General features: G+C 34.8%; 1 protein-coding gene across 3 annotated transcripts in view; it reads left to right on the forward strand.

Annotated features, from left to right (window-relative positions):
* DPH6 (diphthamine biosynthesis 6) overlaps nt 1-22,294 on the forward strand; it is a 215,851-nt gene that overhangs the window by 68,781 nt on the left and 124,776 nt on the right. Inside the window, exons 7-10 of one of the 3 annotated variants that reach the window (XM_052782504.1) lie at nt 4,127-4,221; nt 11,028-11,115; nt 19,386-19,539; nt 20,816-20,947. In XM_052782504.1, coding sequence (XP_052638464.1) covers nt 4,127-4,221; nt 11,028-11,115; nt 19,386-19,539; nt 20,816-20,947 — 469 coding nt within the window. The remainder of the gene's footprint in view (nt 1-4,126; nt 4,222-11,027; nt 11,116-19,385; nt 19,540-20,815; nt 20,948-22,294) is intronic. The other 2 variants (XM_052782506.1, XM_052782507.1) reach the window with 2 other exon arrangements.

Consider the following 22,294-nt stretch of genomic DNA (forward strand, 5'->3'; position numbering starts at 1 on the left):
TATGCTTTTTCCTATTCTTATGGGATTTTCCTTTGGGTTCTCTATTGACATCTAATGTTACTTTACATAGTTGTTTATTCAGCTAGGTGCAGGGTTTGTCATTACAGCATTTTCTCTAGTGTGGTGTGCAAGTTTGTGAGAATTTTTGCAGTTCTGTTTAAAATTAATTAAATAGTCTTCTACATGTTCTTTGGTTTTCTTGAAAGCCAGTTTATATCTTCATAAGTTCAGTGCCCAGAAAAATGCCAGTGTTGAATATAAGAGGGTCTTTGATACTGAACCACGACATGTATGACATGTTGAGTCATTTGGGATTGGTAGGGAATATCCTGCTTTACGTTTTAGCATGTATTCACAAAGTTCAACTTCTCTGATACTAAAAATCAGGAATTAGGACTTTACTTACTTACTTCGTTTTTATACTAAAAGTTTACCTTAAGGAACAGGCAATAAAATCAAAATCAACTTGTATTACTATAATATGCCTATTATAATTTGTCTTTTGGACATACAAGAAAGCAGCATGAAGTAATCATTTTCTTTTTAGAAGAAATCTCGTTGGGCATTATAAAAGGCGTGTCAACATTAATTGGAAAAAAAAAGGTGCAAAACAAAACAAAAACCAACCAACCAACCTACAACCCAGCCCTGATTTCATCCACTGAATTATTTAACTTTGGAAAAATACATTGTCACCTAAATTTTCAGTCTTCTGATTTACTTTAGTTTATGTGTACCATAGAAATGATAATAATTACTGACATAAAGGTGAGGTGTTTTTGCTGTTGTAGCAGCAGAAAAATGGGAGGAGTATTGAGTGGGAAAAGCTTTGATTTAATTTTGCAATTTTTTTTCTGACTTTACATACATAAGGTTGAACTGATGAGTACAGTCATGATCTGCAACACATACTTTTATCAGGAGTGAATTTTACTGGCTTAGGTCATTGGCATTGTGGCAAGGAAAGTTCTTGAATTTATTCCTTTTTTCTAAATGATAGGTCTTTTATTAATTACTGATGAATGGTTACTACATAATTGGTAAATTATTAAATTGTGCTCATGTCCCACTGTTTCCTGTATACTAGAGGCCCTAGCTTTTTACACTAAAGAATTTGTTGGCAACTTGCCAGATCTCAGGGGCTGCTCACACTCTCTTTAGAATTTATTAATAGAATGGTAAATGTATATTATGGTTATATTTGTCTGTACTTCTGTCTCTGCTAATAGACAATAAGAAAATGTTTAGTCATTTATATGCTTGCATTAGAAGTTGATGAGTAGTTGTGATGTAAAGAGCATTTCAGTAATTATAGAGAATTTACTAAGTGTTACAATTTCTGTCTGGGGACAAAGTCTTCACTTGAATTCATATCTTTTATCTTTGATTACTAAACTTAAATGAGAAAGTCAGCTTTAATCCTTGTGTTTCATTCCCAAGGTAGGAAGAGACTGTTCTTTGGCTAATGTTTGGGCTGATTGTCTACATACCTTGTGTCTTACTGTGTATTTGAGTTAAGGTTAATTTTGTGTAGTCTAGAAGATGTTTTCATCATATATTTCTTTTGGATTTTGAATTGGACTTCCATTTTTAGTTAAGTGTAACTTGTAAATTTGCTGTTTTCTGGCTCATCTGAACTAGAAGGCAGATTTAGCAATCCAAATTTAGATTAGTCTCTAAGCTGTTGTGTTGTTATGAATGTAACATCCAACTTTCAAAACAAAATAATTGGTCTTCAAAAAATGTTAATATTCTAAATGACTGAAAGACAAAGTTCTGATGTCATTGATGACATTTTAAAAATATTGCTGACTTTGTTAAATCAACATTAAGAATCTGTTCTATGAGCTGCTGAATATTCTCGTTCCTGTTGACATTAGTGGGAACTGAACATCCTTTAGCACCTTGTATAATTGGTGTCAGGAATGATCTTGAAGCCAGTGACATTGAAAATGAGGATTTCCCACAACAAAGATAGGAAATAGTCTCACATCTTTTGAGTATTCAATGTTAATTGCCAATAATTATTCTAGGCACTGATGTTTACAAGCAGAGGTACCAGTTTTGAAAGTGACTTGTAAACAGTCACTCCTTCTATTCAGTGAAAGGTTACAGTTAGATCTTTTCTGTTTTTCTCTCTTTCATTTTTTTAATAGTTTTGTTTAGGATTTTTTGCAGTGGGAGCTACAATGAGAAGAATAAAAGGTTTTGACTAACTGTTTTGTAGGCTGTCCATTCTTGTTGCATCAACATTAATTATTCTTGATATATTTGTCCTATAGAAACCTTGTTGCCGTCGTTGACAGATGGAGTTCTCTTTCATGTCAGGAGTATAATTTTTTAATGAGCACTTGATTAAAGGTTTTCTTCTGCTCCTTTTCTTTAAAAGAAAATGTGAAAGGAAAAATGAAAAATACCTCCCATAACAAGACATTGAAAAATGATTTAATATACGTTCCAAAAGAGATTTAGATTTTGCACCACCAGACAACTAAACAGTCACATAGAGCATTACCAAGGTATTGTTTTCTCAGAACATTTATACTTTTCTCCAAAATAAAGGCTGAAGAGGATTCAGGCCTTTTGTTTAACTAACTGAATTTTAAATTTAAAAAGTAGTCTTTGATTTTATGAAAACATTCAAGTTACGTGTATTGCATTTTCTTCTTTCACATCTAATTTTGAATTTTTTTTTTTTTAGCTAAGATGATGACTGAAGTTGTAAACACTCCTTGAAGTTTTAAAATAAACTTTGAAAGAGAACTCTAAAGTAACACAAACTATACATTCAGCTTCAACAATAAAAATACAGTATCATTTGAATATATCAAATAGACTTACTACACAAATATTCTGGTAACCATATAAAAAATTGAACGTACAATGTATAAATAACCCAGTCTCATGCTTGCCTAAAAAAAAGACAACAGATTTGGAATTATTTTCTAGTCCCCAGACAGACTTCTTCTAACCATCTCCTACATGTTGTGGAGAACTGCATTGCTACTTTGACTGTAGAAGCGTCGTAGGTGGGCATCTGTTCCTCTAAGGAAAAGCATAAGGGGGTTAAATAAATATTCCCAATAGTAACTCTGGTGTCTGCAATGGAGTTGAGGACTGAAGTTCAGCTTCTTGTGAACTACTTGAAGCAGAATGTTAATGCTTGCTCAGTGTGTAAAACCTGGACTGGACTTGGCTTGAAGCAGCTAGTGCTGGGACACTTTAGAAGGTGATATATTCTGCTGATGAGGAGGTGAATTTCTCCTGCAGAAAAAGGGAGTGTGTCCCCATGCTCCAGCATGGTACAGGTGCTTGATTACTACCTATCAGTACAGTACATTAATACAGAATTACAGCGAACTATTCAGCAGTTGTGCACTCCTTAATCCAGCAAAAGAACTTTGGTTCCTGCTCAACAGCTGCTCATTTATAAAGCAGGGAATAATTAAGATAGTCATGTCTCTTATTTTGAATGTATTGGTTTATGTAGTGGTGTGTTTTAGTGGGTTATCCAGAGCTTCAGGACTATTCATAAATTTATATTTTGATTTAGAAAGTATATTCAGTATAATTTATAAAGGAAACAGCATGTTGCTACATCTTTAGCTCTTGCTTTACCTTTTTGCTTTTGACTTAGAAAACTCTTGTTGGTTCTATTTGTTAGAATTTTTTTGAAAGAATGGATGTTTACCAAAATATAGAATGTAGTTGTTGAATCTGTTGCCAAAAGTTGTGTTCATTGTATACTTCTATGTGAAGTGCTACTTTTTGTGTTGATTTACAGTACAAATTTCTCACAGAAGTGAACTACTTATGCTAAAGAAAGGTAGACAAATGCGGGAGTCTGAGCAACCTTTCATGTCTGCTGAGGAAGAAGGACTAGGAATTAATTTGTTTATATGAATGTTACAGTGACAGTTCTACTTAAAATATAATGCATTGGTAATTTTTAGACCATTGTAATACGCATATGAAGAAATCAAAAACTGTCTGTATGATACTTGGGTTTTTTCAGCCTTGTAATTGGTAGCCTTTTAGAAAGTGCACACTGAAATTTTCCGCAAAATATATTTAATAGACTGCTTTAATGTAATACTTATGTATTTTAATTTCCCTTTTGTGTTAGCTTTCTGAGAAATATGGAGTCCATGTTTGTGGAGAAGGTGGAGAATATGAAACATTCACTCTGGACTGCCCTCTATTTAAGAAGAAAATAGTTGTGTAAGGAACAGTTTCTTCCATTTCCTTATATTAAAGCAATGGGAAGGTATTCACACTTAGCTTCAGGCAACTTTTGTTGGCAGAGGTAAAACATGTCCTCTAAGTTCACAAACACTCACTTTGTTTAACACTGGCAAAGTCCTCTGAAAACCTAAATCAATACCTGACAAGACGAGGCCTTCATAGAGGGCTATAAACTTTTTAGACATTTGCACTTTGGTTTACTTGCTGATTATGGCCTGCAGTAAAACTGGTACCTACACACTGACACTTTTATCCTTTCATGAAGTGCGAATTGCCTGTAATATTTATCTGTCATTACAGCTACATTTGATAAACTGCCACATCAGTAGCCTGTGGGTTCCATTAACTGTGTCTATGTGTGTGTGTGTTTTAAGTTTAGCAGCTTAGAATGATAACGATAAACATTTTTCTTCAATTATTAGAGAATATTTTAAATCCAAACTTTGCATGAATCTATTTCATTTACACTGCCTAGTTTATTCCTTTGACATAAATTGCTAAAATCTGTGTAGTGGCGTATGGAAAATATTTGTGTCTTGATGCGAGTTTCTTATTAGTCTGTTAAATAGCTAAGACTGCTTGCTTCCAGTGAGATGTTTTGACTGCTGTTCCTTTTCTTAGCCAAGGAAACAGACTAGTAATCATGTATTGGTGATACTCAGTCATCTTAGGGAAGGTCAAGATTGTGGAGCATATAGACATGATTAAGGCTTTCATGGAGAAGATCTATTTGTTTCATTTTTCTGTAAGACTGGGATCTGTCTGTATAAGGAATGGAGAACCAAGAGCTGTTAACTGTTTCATTGCATGGCATCTGGGAGAAGAGCAATAGACAAACTGGTAAAAGGGATGGCAGCTGCTCTGGCAGATGTCTGCTGAACTATTGGTTGACTGGAAGATTTGTCCTCTGGAGTGAACTAAAAAACTAGATAATGTGAGTCTGGAGATACCTCCATGCAGAAAAGCTATGGAATTCTTTAGTTAGGAGAAGACTCAGAAAGTAACAATGTAGAATCTTTAAACTGGATTTAAGTTCATGGGTGGAATTATGAATGTATGGGCCAGGAAGTGAGATTCTTGGAGAAGATTCTCTGAGGGGAACCAGGTGCTAGGTAGAAGCCATAGGTTGTGAGCCAACCTGCTGACTAGTAGGAGTTGGAAAGTTAAGCAGGAAGTTAGAATAAAATGTGCATGATGCTTGGGTATATCTTATCACAAATAGATTTGGGGACAAAGGACAAAACTCCCCAATATGCCCTCAGACAGATCAGTTCAGTCTCTTTTAGCAAAAAGGAAATTATTGTGAAATCGTTGCTAAAGCACGGTTCATTTTGACATTTAAAGTCTGATATGATTTCTATTAAACTGACAAATTCTTATCAATTCCAGTGTCAGAGACAAATTCTTATCAATTCCAGTGTCAGTTTTGTGAAACTTTGTCATTTAGAGTAATACTACCCGTTAGCAGCTGTGTGGCCTATTCAGTGTTTATATTGCAACACTTGCAACAAAAAGTATACTTCAGAAGAAGGACAGCTAGATTTTAATGGAGAGATTAAATGTGCTTGTATCCGGTTTTACACTTGAATGTGTTTGGCTGATTATCTACATTCTTTCTATTTTTTTTAAGGCAGATTAGTCTGTTGCAGATTAAATCTGGGAGTTCATTGGAACTGGATGCATAATTTCCCAGTGCTCCTTTTCAAAGCTCTCTTTACATAGATACAACAGATTGGAGAAAACTATGTCAAATCTCATGAGAAATTCTTGGTTGGTGTAGTGTGGAGAGGTTTGTTGGGGGGTTTTTTACATAGAATTTGAGGAACACTTTTAGGAAAGTACATTGTGCCCTTGGTTTGGGATCAACCAAATAGCAGTTTAAGTAGGAATATCTCATAATATATTGTAAATGTATTTCTGGCTATCAGTGGTTTAATGACCATTCAAGCAACTACGAAAAGCTAAAACAGAGGTGGTCTGGCTGAGTTGTCTTTATTTCTATTGGCAAGACTCCAAATAATAATGAAAGTTAACAATAAATGCACAAAAAATACAGGAAAAGACAAATATATAAATCAGTGGGTATTTAATAATAAATATATGGCACAGCAGACTGTTAAACATTTACTCAATTAGTTCTAAATATACATTTCTGTAATGGAAACTGAATAGCTACACTGGCATTGTGTGTCTCTAGCTTGATTAGCCCTGCTTAGCTCTTACATTATTCATGTCGTAAAGACATGCCTTTTGAGGGGCCGTTCATGTGAAATCTATTACTTTATGAACTAAAGAAAAATATTTTGTACTTTCTTTGTCATTAAATAAGTTTACAAGCTTTTTTACTTTCTGCTTTTCATTCTTCCTTTTCATATACACTGAATCTAAACAGACTTTGTAATCATGTTGTTAACTATGCTAGTATAGTTTCCAAATGTTTAGCCAGCCATGGTTCTGCTGTACATCCTGATACAATTTTTGAAGCTTAAATGGATATGTAAGGATTACAATTTAGAGGTTAAAACCTGTCAGAATTTTCAAGGTCCCTAAATTCCTGAACTCCTCCAAGATGTCTTCCTAGAGAAAGTTTCTGAGGAAGACACTGAAGATTACTTTTGCCTCCAAAACAGGTGTGATGGATTAACCTTGGTTGGCTGCCAGGTGCCCACCAAGCTGCTTTCACTCCCCCTCCTCAGCAAGATGGGGAGAAAATAAAATGAAAAAGCTTGTAAGTCAAGATAAGAACAGTGTGATGACTTACCAATACTGTCATGGGCAAACCAGACTCAACTTGGGGAAAATTAATTTAATTTATTGCCAATTAAAAAAAAAAATAGAGTAGGAGGGTGAGAAAGAAAGACAAAACTAAAACCACCTTCTCTCCCCACCCCGTTCTTCCCAGGCTGAACTTCACCACTTTGTTCCTGACTCTTCTACACCCTCCACACTGAGCAGTGCAGGGGGATGGGTTGCAGTCAGTTCATAACACTGTGTCTCTGCTGCTCCCTTCTCTTCACACCTTTCCCCTGTTCCAGCCTGGGTCTGATCCATGGGCTACAGTCCTTAACGAACTGCTCCAGTGTGGGTCTTTCCCACTGGGCAGTTCTTCAAGAACTGCTCCAGCGCAGGTCCTTTCCATGGGCTACAGTCCTTCAGGAACAGACTGCTCCAGCATGGGTCCCCCATGGGCCACAGTTCTGTCAGAAAACCTGCTCCTGCCTGGACTCCTCTCCACTGGCCACAGTTCCTGCCAGGACCCTGCTGTAGCACGCGGTCCTCTACAGGCTGCAGTGCGTATATCTGCTCTGGTGTGGTCCTCCATGGGCTGCAGGGGAACAACCTGCTCCAAAATGGTCTTTTCCACAGGCTGCATGGAATCTCTGCTCTGGCACTTGGAGTACCTCCTCACACTCCTTCTTCACTGATCGTGGTGTCTGCGGGCTGTTTCTCTCATGTTTTTCTCACTCCTGTCATAGCTGCTGCACAGCATTTTTACCCTTTTTAAAATAAGTTATTACAGAGGCACCACCAGTGTTGCTGTCCTTCTTACACTGATATTTAAAGTGCAACTGATTGACACCTCTTCTAATCATAAAGATATATTTCTCATCTATGTCAATGCCATCTAATATCTACTCTTATGATAAAGGCCCATTTGTATTTATGGAACACAGAATAGTGTGATTTTTTTTCTTTTCTTTTTGCATAAATTGGCATATTTGAAATATTTGGGAAGTGTAATTTTGCATTATTATACGATACCATTAGATCTGTGTTTAGGTTTGTAATTCTAGGTTTGGAGTTAAAAGCAAATCAGTAAGCATGAAAAAATAATCATGTAGTGGGAGTACAATCAGTACTCTCTAACTCTGCTCTAACTTGTCATATTTGTCCTGTGAAAATATTATGGAGTGTATTAAAATGATTAGATATTTCCCAGATCTTCAAGGAGACTTGAGGGATCAGATTATTATGATTTCAAAAAATAGATAATTAGGACAGTTTTTCAACTATTCTTTATTGTTTCCCAAAGTCTTCTGAAAACATTCCTCAGCAAAATTCCTGTGTTTCCATCATAATCAAACATGAATCATGTTCCTACTCAAAATTCAGACTTTCAGCATGAAATGGCTTTTATGTAATTATTGGGGTCTCTCAAATCACTGTTTTTCATTTTAATCTCTGTTTTTCATGTGGGTTTCGGGGTTTTTTTGGTGGGGTTTTTCTTTTGGGGTTGGTTTGGGTTTTTTTTTGCTATTTCTGAAGCTAGACTTGACGTGTAAGTTCAGGACTTACTATTTTTTTTAATTGGCGATTCATCATTGAACGCAAACAAAACTGTTCTGCTTTCCACCTATTTGTTACAGTTACTATTGAACAAGACCGCAAATTTTATCAGTTAGAACAATTATGTATGGAGAGGCTGACAGAAAATGAAGTAGTTAGGAAAAAATAATTTCTTTTTATATGTATTGTAATACTATTTTCAGCACCCCATAATCTACCTGTTGTGACCCATCAGCTGAGAAATAATGGCATATTAAACTAGATATCTATTATGGTCCCATCAAATACCCATGTGTTAGCTGTACGTCATAGGAATGTACTTCATACGAAGAAGAAATATTTATGATCTCTTAATATTTGCAATACTTCTTGAGCAGCAAATAAGTACTCAGAAATTCTAAAGTTATTGAACAGTTAGTGTAGGTATCAACGCTTGGCGTCTGTTCTGCTGTACTAGTGAATTGGAACATGCAGGGATACAAGTAGGACTGCTTCTTTTACTTTGGAGTTAAATATATTTTTTTAAAGTTAGTAGATATTCTTTAAATTCAACAGACACATACATTTAATAGCCATAAATTTTTGTTTTTCCTTTCTGATACAAGCTTTTCTGTTAATTTAGGTTTAAGTAGTTAATGCATCACTGAAAAGTACCAGACTTCCCCATATAGGACTTAAATAACAAGCAAGAAATGTTTATTGAGACTATCCTTAGATACTAAGGATACCCAGGTACCAGGTACTACTGGAGTCTTGGTGTCTGCTTTTTATTATTTCTAATTACGTATTCCTGTTACTAAAGATTTCCAAAGCTATTTTCTACCTATTTCTGTAACAATTAGAAGACACCATGGTCATTTGAAAAGAATGATTTTAATCTTAAGGGACTATCTTTAAGATATCTTAAAAGAAGGTATTTTAATCTTAAAGAATCTTGATAATAACTCTCAAGAATGAAGCTGAAGGCTTATTTATCAAAATACTTTAAAAGTTTACTAAAAGGGAAGTGGAGCTTCTTATGTTAAAGGTATTTATTATTATTGTGCAATGTAGTGATGATTATCTTAGGAGTTTTGTTATTTTAAATCCTAAAATACATTTTATAGAACAGATATTTCTGTTAATTTTACACTTCCATTAAGTCAGTGGAATCTGGCCAAGACTTCAACTGTTTCCAGTTTGCATGGGTTTTATGTGGCATTACTAGAAATCTATCTATCTCATCTCATTGAATACTGTGAAGGTATCAAGGGCACCGTTGTTTCAAGAAAATTATCTGTGTGTCCTTAGCCTTACTTATAACAATTTTCAGATTTTCTTGTACTGCATCTGAGTTTCTCTCATGTTTTCTTTGAGTTTCTCACCTTCTGATGTTTGTTTCCTAGAGCTACCTTTTTCTTAAGTAGTAAAACCATGCAGATGGATATAACAGACACTGCCTCTTGTGAATCAAAGTGTGACAGATTGTGTCTGTAAAAATGAAAACTAAAATTAGCTAATTTGAATCAGCACACAGGAAGTTTATCATTGTTACCAACACATTTGGCATTAAAAAGTTGTGTCTAGTAGTCTTCAATATCAGATGCAAGATGGTCGAATCAGTCAGTTTCTCAGCGTGAAATACTGTACGCTGTTAATACTTCAAGAACTAGTCCCTGGAGCATTAATCGAGAAGAATGGACTTTTAAAAAATCTCCTGTAGATGAAATTAAAAGATTGCTTTACATATTAGTCTCTAGAATGTAAAACATAATGTCATTTATGCTTTCATAGACTACAGCTAGCTGAATCTCTCAATACTGATCTGGAAGTGTGGGAAAATAATGGAAGATTGATGAGGAGGATTGTAAACACACTCAAGTGACTTGCAGCTGGGGTGTCAAAAAACACATATATCATACTAATTGTTGTTTGGCCTTGTGTGTTGGACAAGTAGAACATCAGTGTTTAGATAACATAGGCCTGTGATAGACTTAGAGGCACCCTAGCGAACATGCTTGAGATTCCTGCCCTGCTGTGGGAAAGATCAAAGCACAGTGGTAAATTATGCCTGAGCAAATCCCTGAAATATAGGCAAAACCAGCAGGTTCGGTGATACTCTAGCATGGACCAAGCTCTGCGGTGCCTGTGTCCCCCCGCTTGTGTGCCTCTGCCCAGGTGCTGCTTTGGGGATCCCCTCGCTGGCGAGGTAATGAAAACAAATTTCCTCTTTGCATTTCATCCATGGTTATGTGGTTGTTCCTGCGTCCTGCCTGTGACGGCTCACCACAGGAAGTATAGTTTATTCCTTTTGAAAATTGAAAATTAATGAAGATAATGTGTTGTTCCACAATATGATTTTATATAGCAAACTATTTTTTCTTAATTTATATGAAAAATAAGAAATTAGTGGATTTTCAATGAGTTACCTTGGAGTCTGTGTTATACAGCGACTAAGTATTGTCTATATGTAAAATTATATACTAATATTTGATGCTAAGAATTTTGTATTTCAGAGATTCAGCCAAGGTGGTTGTGCATTCCGCTGATGCTTTTGCACCTGTGGCCTACCTTCATTTTTTAAAGTTACACCTGGAGAATAAGGCAAGTAGATTGCAAATGTCATCTTCCTTTAAAACTATATGCATGCTTTCTATTTTTATGTTGCTTTGTCACAGTTTGGAGTGAACCTATATATACTCATGTGGGTGTACTTTGAAATAACAATATACATATTTAGTTGAGTTTCAGAACTTACCATAAGGAAAAACTCAACACAAATGCTTCCTTGTGTCAAATGAATGAATGGAGGTAGTATATTTGTGTAGCATTTTTCATCTTGAAACCTCAAGGTGCTCAACCAACATGGTTCAGTCAAGCACATGTGTAACGTGTAGTACAGCTAGCCACACTGTGGAACACAGCTGCATTAGGAAACTGTATGAACAGTGTTGATTTGCTGGGAGGTGGCATCTCTTTTTGCTGTTTCTGATGTAAAGTGGATGATTTAAAAACTTGCTGCCCCACAAGTGCTCAAGTTTTAAACATACTGGTTTTTGGTTTATCTTTTCCATATGAAAGATACGTCTAATGAACTACTTCAAATCATGTTGAGGAGATTATCCTGGTCAAAGATCTTAAAGGAATCATTGGTGGTTCACTAGGATTCATTCTTTTAGCTTATGATTCCATAGAAACAGCAGAACAGGAATAGGAACTCTAGTGGTTTAAATTTTGCAGACTTTTATGTGAGCAGAGCTAAGAAGGTCACAAAAGAAGTTATTTTTCTTAGTATTTGTTATCACTTTTCTATTTTTCATTATTTTATGGGTAAAATTAATTTTTTTTTTTCCTCCTGAACATCTATAAGTGCTAGTATTTTGTTGAAGAGAGCGCCTTATGATCTTCCTACTACTGTTGCAGTCATCTTTTCATAGGTCTTCCTACTTCCCTCTACACTTTGAGGATCACTGAACCTCTTCTAGGTGCAGGGATTGTTATAGAACATTATTATGTTGGTAGTTCACATTTCATGTCTCTCAAGCAGCTACATTTCCTGAATTTCTTTCAATAGATCGTGCCTTTTTTTTTCGCCCCTCTTTTTTAATTTTATTGTTCCAAACAGATAAAATACCTGTACATTTTTCTTCCATGCTGGCCTCATTCTTGCCTTGGAAAGTAAATTGTATTTCATCCTGTCAATTTCTAGTTTGGGATTTCTTTCAAAAATAAAACATTAAATATTTGTGTGGGAGACTGTGAAAAGGATATCAACTAACTATGTGAAGCAAAACCAAATAGGCTGAATAAAGGAAAACTTGGGAGCGGGGCATGGTGGGGAAGAGTGATAATATATTAATATTTCTTTGGGGGCACTGACTTTATTGCTCATGGCAAACTTGATGCTAAAATGCACCGTACATCACTACAATGTGACAGGCTAGGGAAAATGAAAAACACAAAGCTTTACATAAATCAGGCAAAAAATCATATTAAAATGCATAACATTTTATATAAGAATCAAGATTTTACTTTTATCTGTTCAGAAGCTCTTTTCCTCTTCTTATGTAGATGTTTTAGATTTGGTTAAAGCCTCACAGTTTCAAGCAGTGTTGTAGTAAATCATATTTCAAATCCATTGTAGACAAAGCTGTCACACTCTCAAAGGAGTAAGGTTTACAGAGGCTTGCTCTGAATTTTGGTATATAAACTAATGTCTTGTATAGTTAAAAGAAAAATAGTCTATTTTCTGCAGTGGTTCTCTCATAAGGAAAAGCATTAGAATCTTTTGGCTACAGATTATTTTATGTCACAATAAAATAAGCTAGGTTTTCAAGAAGTTATGAATATGGAGAACCAGTCAATCTTTCAGAGCATAACTTGTTACTAAGTTAGCAAGGTTTAACTGCATAATGATAAAGAGATGCCTTCAAGATTGATATGCCTGTAGTACTGTACTTTTTCTCACTATTTGGTGCTTACAAGCCCTACAAAAAAATTTAAGTATCAGTTAGTAATTCAGCACTTAAAAGCCAATCCTACAATAACGAATCACCGCAGGGGAAAACTGCTTTAGAAGGAGAACTAATTTTAGTTCCAGGCTTTCAAGGGATTACTGAAAATTGGGCAAAAAATACTCTATTATGAACAAAGTGTAAAAGTAGCCACTTGTGTAAGCACTTTGTAGAAACCATTAATAGACTGCACAGTGATGTGTAATTCTAATAAGTATTATGACATCAGTTTTGTTATCATTTCAACTGAGAGATATACATATTTTTAACTTTTATTGTATATTCATTTTATCTTCGTTATGTGCCACAGGTGTTAATTTTACATTCTTTGAATTTACTTTTATAATTATTATGCAATTATAGCGAGTGTACCTTAGTCTCTGCTGTCTTTCTTCCTCTATAATGCATTTTCTTCAGCTAAATCTCTTCATGTTTAACTACAAAGCCTGCGTAGAAATTTGTTTTAGATTGTTTCTGGCAGCAAAATGAGCCCTTGTGCCTGGGGGAAAATAACATTTTACTCACTGTTCTGGTTTAATACATTACTGTGCAACTTCAAGATGTGTTCTTGAATAATAATTGAAGCTTTTTTTTAACACACCCTCTTTTCTTTCATTACCAGTTATACAGAAAAGGCTAAAGAGATAAATAAATACAAGATTTTATTATGAAAACATTGTTAAAAGTTTGGTAAACACGGCCTAAGATAACTTTTTTGTAGGCATTTTACAAAAACTTTAAGAATCAATAATAATGCTAATAAAACACTAATGCTCAAAATTCAGGAATGCCTCATTTACTTCATGGTGAAAAACAAGGTCACCACTGTGATGTACATAATACAGATACCTAGCTTCATCAAGATTTTACTTTGCCAATAAGACTGTCACTTTGTACATTTAAAATGTAGAATGTTTTTTGTTGAGGGGGAGGCAATTTCTGAAGCATATTCCAGAATCTTTAAATCAAGTGTATCAGCTTTTGTGTTCAATAAAAACTTAATTTTTAATATTTTCAATTAGGAAAAAATACAACTGTGAAAAATTCTTTTACTTTGACAGCACAACGAATTTGCAAAACATTTTTATTTTCCCCATATTATAATATTCTGTTACTCTGTTAAGTTGAGTTGGCTTTTGAATGATCAGAAACAGAAATTAAGGCTGTTGGAGCTTCTGCTGATGTGAACATACTTCTGATAACAGAAGTGAACGTATTAGCTATCATTCATGCTTTAAGATTTGCTCTTTCCCACATTTAATAATGAATACTTTGTTCCCCGAGTTCCAGTGAGAAAGAGCATACATCAAACAATAAAAGCCGTGAAACTGCAGCCCCTCAGGTTAGAGATAGTCTGGAATTAGAGGGAGTCGTGTAGTTTTCTTTCTACACTTGGCAGAAGAAAGGAGCCTGTTTGCCTGTGAGACATACAGGAGTCATGCCTGCTGCTGCTCTTTCTTGTAGCATACTATTGCATTATATTTACCTATCATAAACTGATATTGTGAGGCTTATTTGTTTTCCTGTTTATAAAAGATCTTCACCTCTTTGGGTAGAACACAATGCAGAAGTGTGAGCAGTTCTGCCCCTGTTAAACATCAGCAAATCTATTTCACACATCAATTTGGAGATGATTTTAAAAACGCTTGTAAAAGTTAGAAAAGGTGTTTGGGAGATACTTACATGCCTTGTGTACTAAAGAAGCATGATCCTGCAGGTTAGATTTGATTTAACTTTGTAGCCTGTTTCTGTCCAGTTCTTTCTGGCCTGAATTATTTTAGTTAATCTCCATTTAGGACTTTAGCTGTAGAATTAGACTTTGGAAGTGATATCAGGGGGAACGGGAAGGAATTTCAAGTTGCAAAATATGTTTTGTTGCCACAATGGTGGCATTGTGAGTGGCATTTTTTTTAATACTTTCTCATCGTTGAATGGTACTTCTCCCAGGTAACCTTTAGTTTCCCTTCTGCATCATAAGAATATAGATAACCCTTGTAGTTATGTTTTCAAAACTTTGTAACGAATACTGCAAAATTTTTTTTGTACACTGATTTATTTGAAACATTAAGATAATAAACAAAGGATTTTTTTTTTCTACTCCATTTGATTGCAGATTCAGTCCAATTCTCTGAGAAAAGAGAGTTTTTTGTTCTTTCATAGTGAAGAGACTTTATTTGAAAGTCTTTCAGAGTAAAGGACTTTCTTGCCTATGTGTCTGTGTATTGTACTTGAAATACTGCAAGGAGATGTACGTGGTCTCTCTCATTACATTTATTTCAAGGAGTTCTGTTATCAAGGTACACCACAAAGAATAAAGAGATTATCATAGTCTTTCCTTATGTCTTCTGAGCTCTCTGCCCCACTGTATCCTCGTTGCTGCTCAGTGGGAGAACTATCAGTTTTGGAATTGTGTTGTGTATCAGTTTCTGTAGTGGAGGATGTAAGCTTTTTAAGACAGCAATCTGTTGTTTTCATAAAAGACCACGGCATGGAATTTCAGCTATATCAGTCAAAGTCCTAGCTCTGAGGCTTTTTCAACAGGAGAATTTGGATCTTGGAACACTCATGCATTTGCTTAACTTCATTCTGAGCGCACTTGCATCAATGACATGAGTTATGTGAATACAGTTAAGCATATGCATGCATGCAGGCTCTGATCCAAAATTAGGTTGGTATCACAATGTACAGTGGGTGTGGGAGAAACAGTGTAACAAATGGGAAAATATATTTCTTCTGTGAAGTAACATGAAAATGTTATGTGATAAAGTGGTTCTGTAAGATTTAATTAAAATGTCATTATAGCAAGCTTGGGTTTTTGTTTTTAAAGTGATGAGAATATTATTCAGGGAAAGTTAGTCTGTGGCAGTCTGTAACTTTAAGTTTTAAATTCTTAGATTACTTTCTCTGTCGATAGGAATGGAAGGCCAACATTTGTATGAGATTTGAATATAACTACTAAACAGTCTGGCAGCTCTAGTTAGGCTGGCATTGAGCCTGTTGTTCTTCTAGTGCCAGGTTCCACACCTAATACTTCTGCTGTAGCCTGCACCTGTGCTGCTGCAGAAAGTGATTGATTACCTATGTGTTTGGAGCATTGTGGGAGTCAACCTTGAATGAATTATTGTGATGTATCATAGGCATTGAAATCAACAGTAGTCTATAATTATTTTTGTGGGTTTTGGTGTATGTAAGAAACATTATAGAATTCCTAGTATTTCTTAGTAATTTCCAAAAATTTTGCAACTGACCAGCTATTTATGTATGTGTATTAACATAGATGTATAATTTTATCTATATCTGTGAAGCAATATTGATATAAGCTTAACAACTTATAAAATATTGACATATTTAGGAAAAAGGGATGTGACTGTGGATTATACAAAAATTTCATGCAGCATCAATTTGGGATATTTGTAATATTAACAAATTACAAAGCTACAGGGGAGTTCTGTGCGTTACAGCAAATCATTTGTGATATAGTCTGTGAGTCTCACTACATTCCCATTAATTTTTTATGAAGCACATTTTGCAGAAAACATGTTTAGAAACATAGTTGAAAGAACGATTTTCTCAGGTAGCATAAAAATGGAATAGGCGCTCTTTTCATGTTCACTTGCAGAGCATGTAAATTCAGTCCTCCAGGTTAGGGAATGGAGGGAAGTTACAGGTCTCTAATAATACCTACAGAAGATAGGTGTAGCTCGAGATCTCTTAAAGGGTAATTATGTAAAGCTTAACAAACCAAGAAACAAAGTGGCTGTCATACTGGCAAGCTGGAACTTTTCCCTTTCCAATTAATGTATTTTTTGCCTAGTGATGGATTGTTACACCATATTGAAGTTAAAATCCAGGCTATGTAAAAACAAAAGCCAAAGCAGCATTGTGATAGTATCGTTCATTTCACCATGTCTGTGCATGCTTATTCGGGGGGTAGGACCAAGAGGTGCAAACTCTGTATATGTTACATTAGTACTCAAGGAATGCCCCTGCTACAATGCAAATTCATTGTTTCATGATGGATGTTACAACTTAGCCAGGGAAAGCAACTAATTTAATAAAACAACAATTTGCAAGAAGGAAATGGTAGCACTTCTAGCACTTCATGCCACTATACAGTCTGTATATTTCTATAAAGCAATGTCGCATGGATAAAAAAATAGAAACTTTAAAAAAAAAGGAAAAAATGGAATTTTCTTGGTTCTTGTAGCATAATCTAGTTTAAGATCTATTTCAATTACAGATTTGTGTTCCTGCTGCTTTATTTTCTAAACCATACCTGAAAGGTTAGAGGCTATCAGGCAGCCCTCTGGATAACGGCAAAATATATCAACCGACAGCAGTAGTTGAAGGTGTAATTCAGTGAGTGGGAATGGTATAGATGCTGTTGGATGCTTGTATATTGTAATGTTGGAATGCATGTTGTGTTTGTGCTAAATGGCAGTTTTCATCTTTGCGCTATTACGTTACATTTAGTTGACTTCTTTTAACCTCTCATGTACAATTGATTCACATAAAGTAGATTATTGCCTTGACTTTCATGCCTTTCTTGAAGGAATGAATAAAATGAGGTCCAATCAAAGAACATCAGTCCCTCTTAGAGCATAGCTTTAGTGTTTACAGTGCTTATAAAACTCCCCTTGAGCCCTTTTAGAGGCAGCAGAGCTGATTTTCCTCTCATAGGTAATGACCTTTTTGTAATTTAGCCTTTCCTGAGAATTTCCAAATACACTGCTTTAACTTAACTGGATCCTTTTTCTTTCCAGTGAAGTCAAATATTGATGTAAATGCTGAGTTCTTATTGCAGACTTCTAATGCATACTGTAGTTTTCTGCCTTTTTTTCCCCTCACTTTTTTTTTCCTTAATATGAAGAGAAAACTTTTGAAATTGCAATAAGATATGTTTTATTTTCCAAAGAAAAGAAAAAAATACAATAAAATTACTTTTTAAGAAAAAGTCTATATTCAAATTGATTAGTAATTTTTAATATATCCCATTTTGTTTGACAGCTTGATGAGATCCAATTGTTAAAAAGCAGAGAATGCAGAGGGTCAAACTTCATATGACCTTATGAGTCGTTTGCTGTATAATGTTAATAATATTCTTTTTCATAGATGTTTTGCATGGAAATTCTATAGATAGTACACTAATTTGTGAGCTAACAGAATATTCAGCAAGTTTCTAATCCATATTTAAGGATTGCCAAAGGCTTCATGTTTTGTCAACTCTATATCTTGCTTTACTTGGCTTTATCATCATTTCTGTGAATTTAGTATTTAAGAAGCCTGCAGTAAAATGCTAGTTTAGACACTATATGAAATTTGAGACCTTTGAGCAGAAAATTAATCGATAGAATCTGGAGTTACAGCATGCAGGTTTATGGATAAATTCTGTCATAATTCATATTGTTTTTAGATGAAGGCAAGTAGTATTAGCCAAGGTAGTGATTCGAAAGTCAACATGCTCTGTGGATTAGGCTGCCTTGGAAAATCAGGTGGAAGAGAGTAGGGGTTCTGATTGCTCTAAAAATAAAAATATATATATGTATGTTGTAATTACATGACTTGTTGAAAATATAGTGAACACAGAATTTTGGAAGACTAGTCAGTATGCACTCTGCCTATGTATTTTGCTCTAAAAGGTGCACTGGGTAGTTTTTTCTTCCTAGGCCTAAGAAAGCATTTGGGAAGAAGAGAAGGTACCATGAATTATTTTCCTTCCTTGTCAGGAGAATACTTTGATGTATAAATCTTGGGAAATGCTCTTTTCTGTATCTCAAAACTCTGAGCATTCCAAAGTGTGGTGACTTTGTTGGAAAGGATAGTCTTTTGTGAGATGAAGAGAAAAAATATTTTTTTTTTTTACATGTACTGCACTCAAGGTTCCACAAAGTTTTAAAACTTTCTTGTTAGTCTTTTGCTCTGTTTCAAGTGTTTAGTGACAGTGTTAATTATCAAGTTGTTACTTTTCTATTTTGTTCCCTTTTTCATTTAATTTATACTATTTTTGGAAAACATAATTGTCCTGTATATAATTGTGGAATAGCATTTCTTCATCATAGTATTCTTTCTGTCTCTTATCTTGAGTCTCATAATTTTTCATATCTGTTGTCCTTATTTATTACTAAGTCTGCATTTTTATTCCATATGATATGTCAACAGGAGCGCGTTGTATTCTGCCAGTTTCTGCAGTCTAAATAGTGGGAAATCCAAATGCTGTTCTTCCAAGAATTGTTCTAAGCTTATGTACCCGTTGAGCTATACTATTTTTTGTAACTGAAACCCAAAATTTGAATGATAAAATGTGCTGATTTCATACTGCTTGGCATGCTATTTACTTGCTTATTTTATGTTTCTCTCAAGCAGGGGGAATCTTCAGGTACGTTTATGGTCAGTAGCTGTTCTTGTGAGCTAAGCTGCGATGATGACGATATTTTCCCTTCATCAGAAGAGGATGAACCACAGAAAAACATTCTAGTCCTCTGGAAGTCTTTGAAACATAATACTTTGGATTTCAGTGAGTCTTGCACAGCTTTCATTAGAAAAATAATATTGAATATTTCATGCCGTGGTGGAGTATGCTGTTAAATTACTATAAGAACACTCCTTAAAAGAATGTTCGTGACCTTTAATAACCAGCCTGAAAAAAAAAAGAGATCATACTACAATGCAGCTTTCTGATAGGAATGAATAGATCTGTAGTAATGATTAATTTCATGTTATTTTACAGAAGGACCATAACCCATTTTCCTTCTTTCTTTCAGAAAACACACATTTATGTGTTCTGTTTGTGTGAATGAAATTACTATAATATAATCATTCGAGTGGAGGGATTGAGTTTTATTTAAAAGGTCTAACTACACCTGTACTGATACTCTACTGTTTTTAAACAGAAGCTAGAAAAGCAAACTCTAAAATGAAGTACAAAATTCAACCGTTCAACCTGCTTATGTAGTGTATGAGTCTTTCCCCACTCAAGCAACCTCAGGGTGACATGCATGATCAAGTTTAGCAGCCTAGCAAGTTACTGTCTCTTAGGTGAGCTGCAGTAACTAATCATATGCCTGATACTAGCACTGCCTCAAACATGAGGCGATTAATGCAAGATAAAACCAATTTCATAGATCGGTACCTCCTTGAATTACCACAGCATCACTGTTACCCTACACCCAAAGATTAGTAAACTTTTCCTGAAAATTAAGTTTCATAACATAACAGTGTTTGATATTGAATGGTATTTATGCTCTTGAATATGGGTAAGTGCCTGGTGGGATGTTAAAAAAATGTCTAAACACGTTATGCATTTGCTGATATGATCAGAACCAGGTTAAACACCTAACTTCCACTAAAATTTGGCATATAAGTTTGAAAATCTGTTCCTGTGTCACTTAGATTATTTTGAAAATTTTAGCTTTTCAGTGTCATGTCTTGTGCCAAGTCTGTATCAAAACAGGTAGAGAAATTGTAAAAGGTCAGCAAAAATGCAGAGGAGGAAAGAAAGTACTGAAATTCTCAGCTAAGTACTACTTGCAGGCGTATTTTCTGAAGGCAGTGTTGGAGGAGGATTTGTCAAGTAGCATTTGGAAGCTTTGTTACCAGCACACTTACTTTTAAGTTTGTGGTTTATATCTGTTTGTCTGTAAATATTTTTGAAGCTGTTTTTACAGTTTGTGATTTTTTTTTATATATTTTTCTGTAGAAGTTCTTCTTACTTAAACAATTTAAAATATATTCTAGGTTAATCTGAAATCTTTCATTATTATAATCACAGTGCTTTTCTTCATTTCCCTTAGCCAAGATGTTTGGAAGTTCAGGAAAATCTCTGAGTGGTTACCAGTGGTTTTCAGGTATCACTGCCCACTTCCTTCCATCAAAAGGCAAAAATGTTCAAGAGGCAGCAAGGGAAGCATTTTCTTCTCTCCGAGGTGCTTTATTCAGTTAATGCATTATCTACTGTTAACTATACTGTTTTTAATATGGTATTAAGTAAGAATCTGTATTGTCGTATGGTTTTATAACTTTAAATGTTGTGGTTGGCAGTTTGCCATTGCGTTTTGTATTTGATTGGAATCATTGATATCAAGACTGCCAGCTTTAATATTGAGCACATCATAATTTGACTGGCTTTTGAAGACCCTAGAAAGCCAGAGTAGTGTTCATATCACTGTAACAACACTATTTCCACAGTACTTACTCACTTTATAACTTGCTTTATAGCTTTCTTGCAATATATACTGTGTGTGAGTGTGCATGTGTGCTGTGGATGCTGTCTACTTGCTAAAGCACTTTTGTAGCTACCATAATTTTAAATTAAGTTTCCTAGAAAGCTGTTGCACGTTTTGGCATCTAGGATTAGGTCAGTAGCAGTAAATCTCATTTATATTCTTAATGTAAAGGAGACATTGCTATCTTGGGAATCATGAAATCCAGGTCCCTTACTATCCATCCCCCTCTTACAAGATACTGACATATAAAATAAAATGTGAACATTTTTGTTTCATATTTTTTTTCATTCTAAATTTTAAATAAAGCATGTTTACACAGGCTTCTTTTCATTCATAAAAATTGAAATAATTTTTAGTATCTAAATGGGTAGGCTCATATTCTTGTTCATGAATTTGTGTGAGGTATTGTCCTGTGAAATCTTTCTTTTTGCATGGGCAGCTGAGTATTCATAATTGAATATAGGATGATAAACCCTAGAACTTTTTTCAGAAGCAAAGAAGTTATACTTTGTAGAACATCATTAAGCTAGTTTTCGATTGCTTGGAAATCAGCAAGGTGGATGTGATCAAGCTTCTAGTAAAAGACAATAGTATTTAGTGTAAATCTTCTCATTATATTTGAATGGAAATCTGCCAGTACAAACATTGTATAATTTGCCTTAGCATCTGTTAAAAAAGATGTGTCTTTGACTAGTACAGTAGCCTATTGCTTTCAGCAAATTACTTGCATTAGCTGTATTATAGTAAAAAAAAAGTGGTAATATTCTGATCCTTGGTAGAAAATGCCAGTTCTCACATTTTCTTCTGTTTTTCTCTTTTTGGAAGTGGGTGTGGAAGACTGAATGAATTATGGTTCTGTCATGGCAAAAGAAACGATTTGTTTCTGAGAACTTAACTGATCTGCAAATATGCACAAGGCTTTTTCTGAACTCATGATCTATACAGCAGTTCTGTGAGAATGGCATAAGCACAGTCTTTTTAACCTCTTTGCTGGGTTAATTGATTTAATCACCTCTAAAGCAGATAAGTGCTGCCAAAAGGATTCAG

This window comes from Harpia harpyja, chromosome 3 (genome assembly GCF_026419915.1).
Source record: "Harpia harpyja isolate bHarHar1 chromosome 3, bHarHar1 primary haplotype, whole genome shotgun sequence".
Taxonomy (NCBI): domain Eukaryota; kingdom Metazoa; phylum Chordata; class Aves; order Accipitriformes; family Accipitridae; genus Harpia; species Harpia harpyja.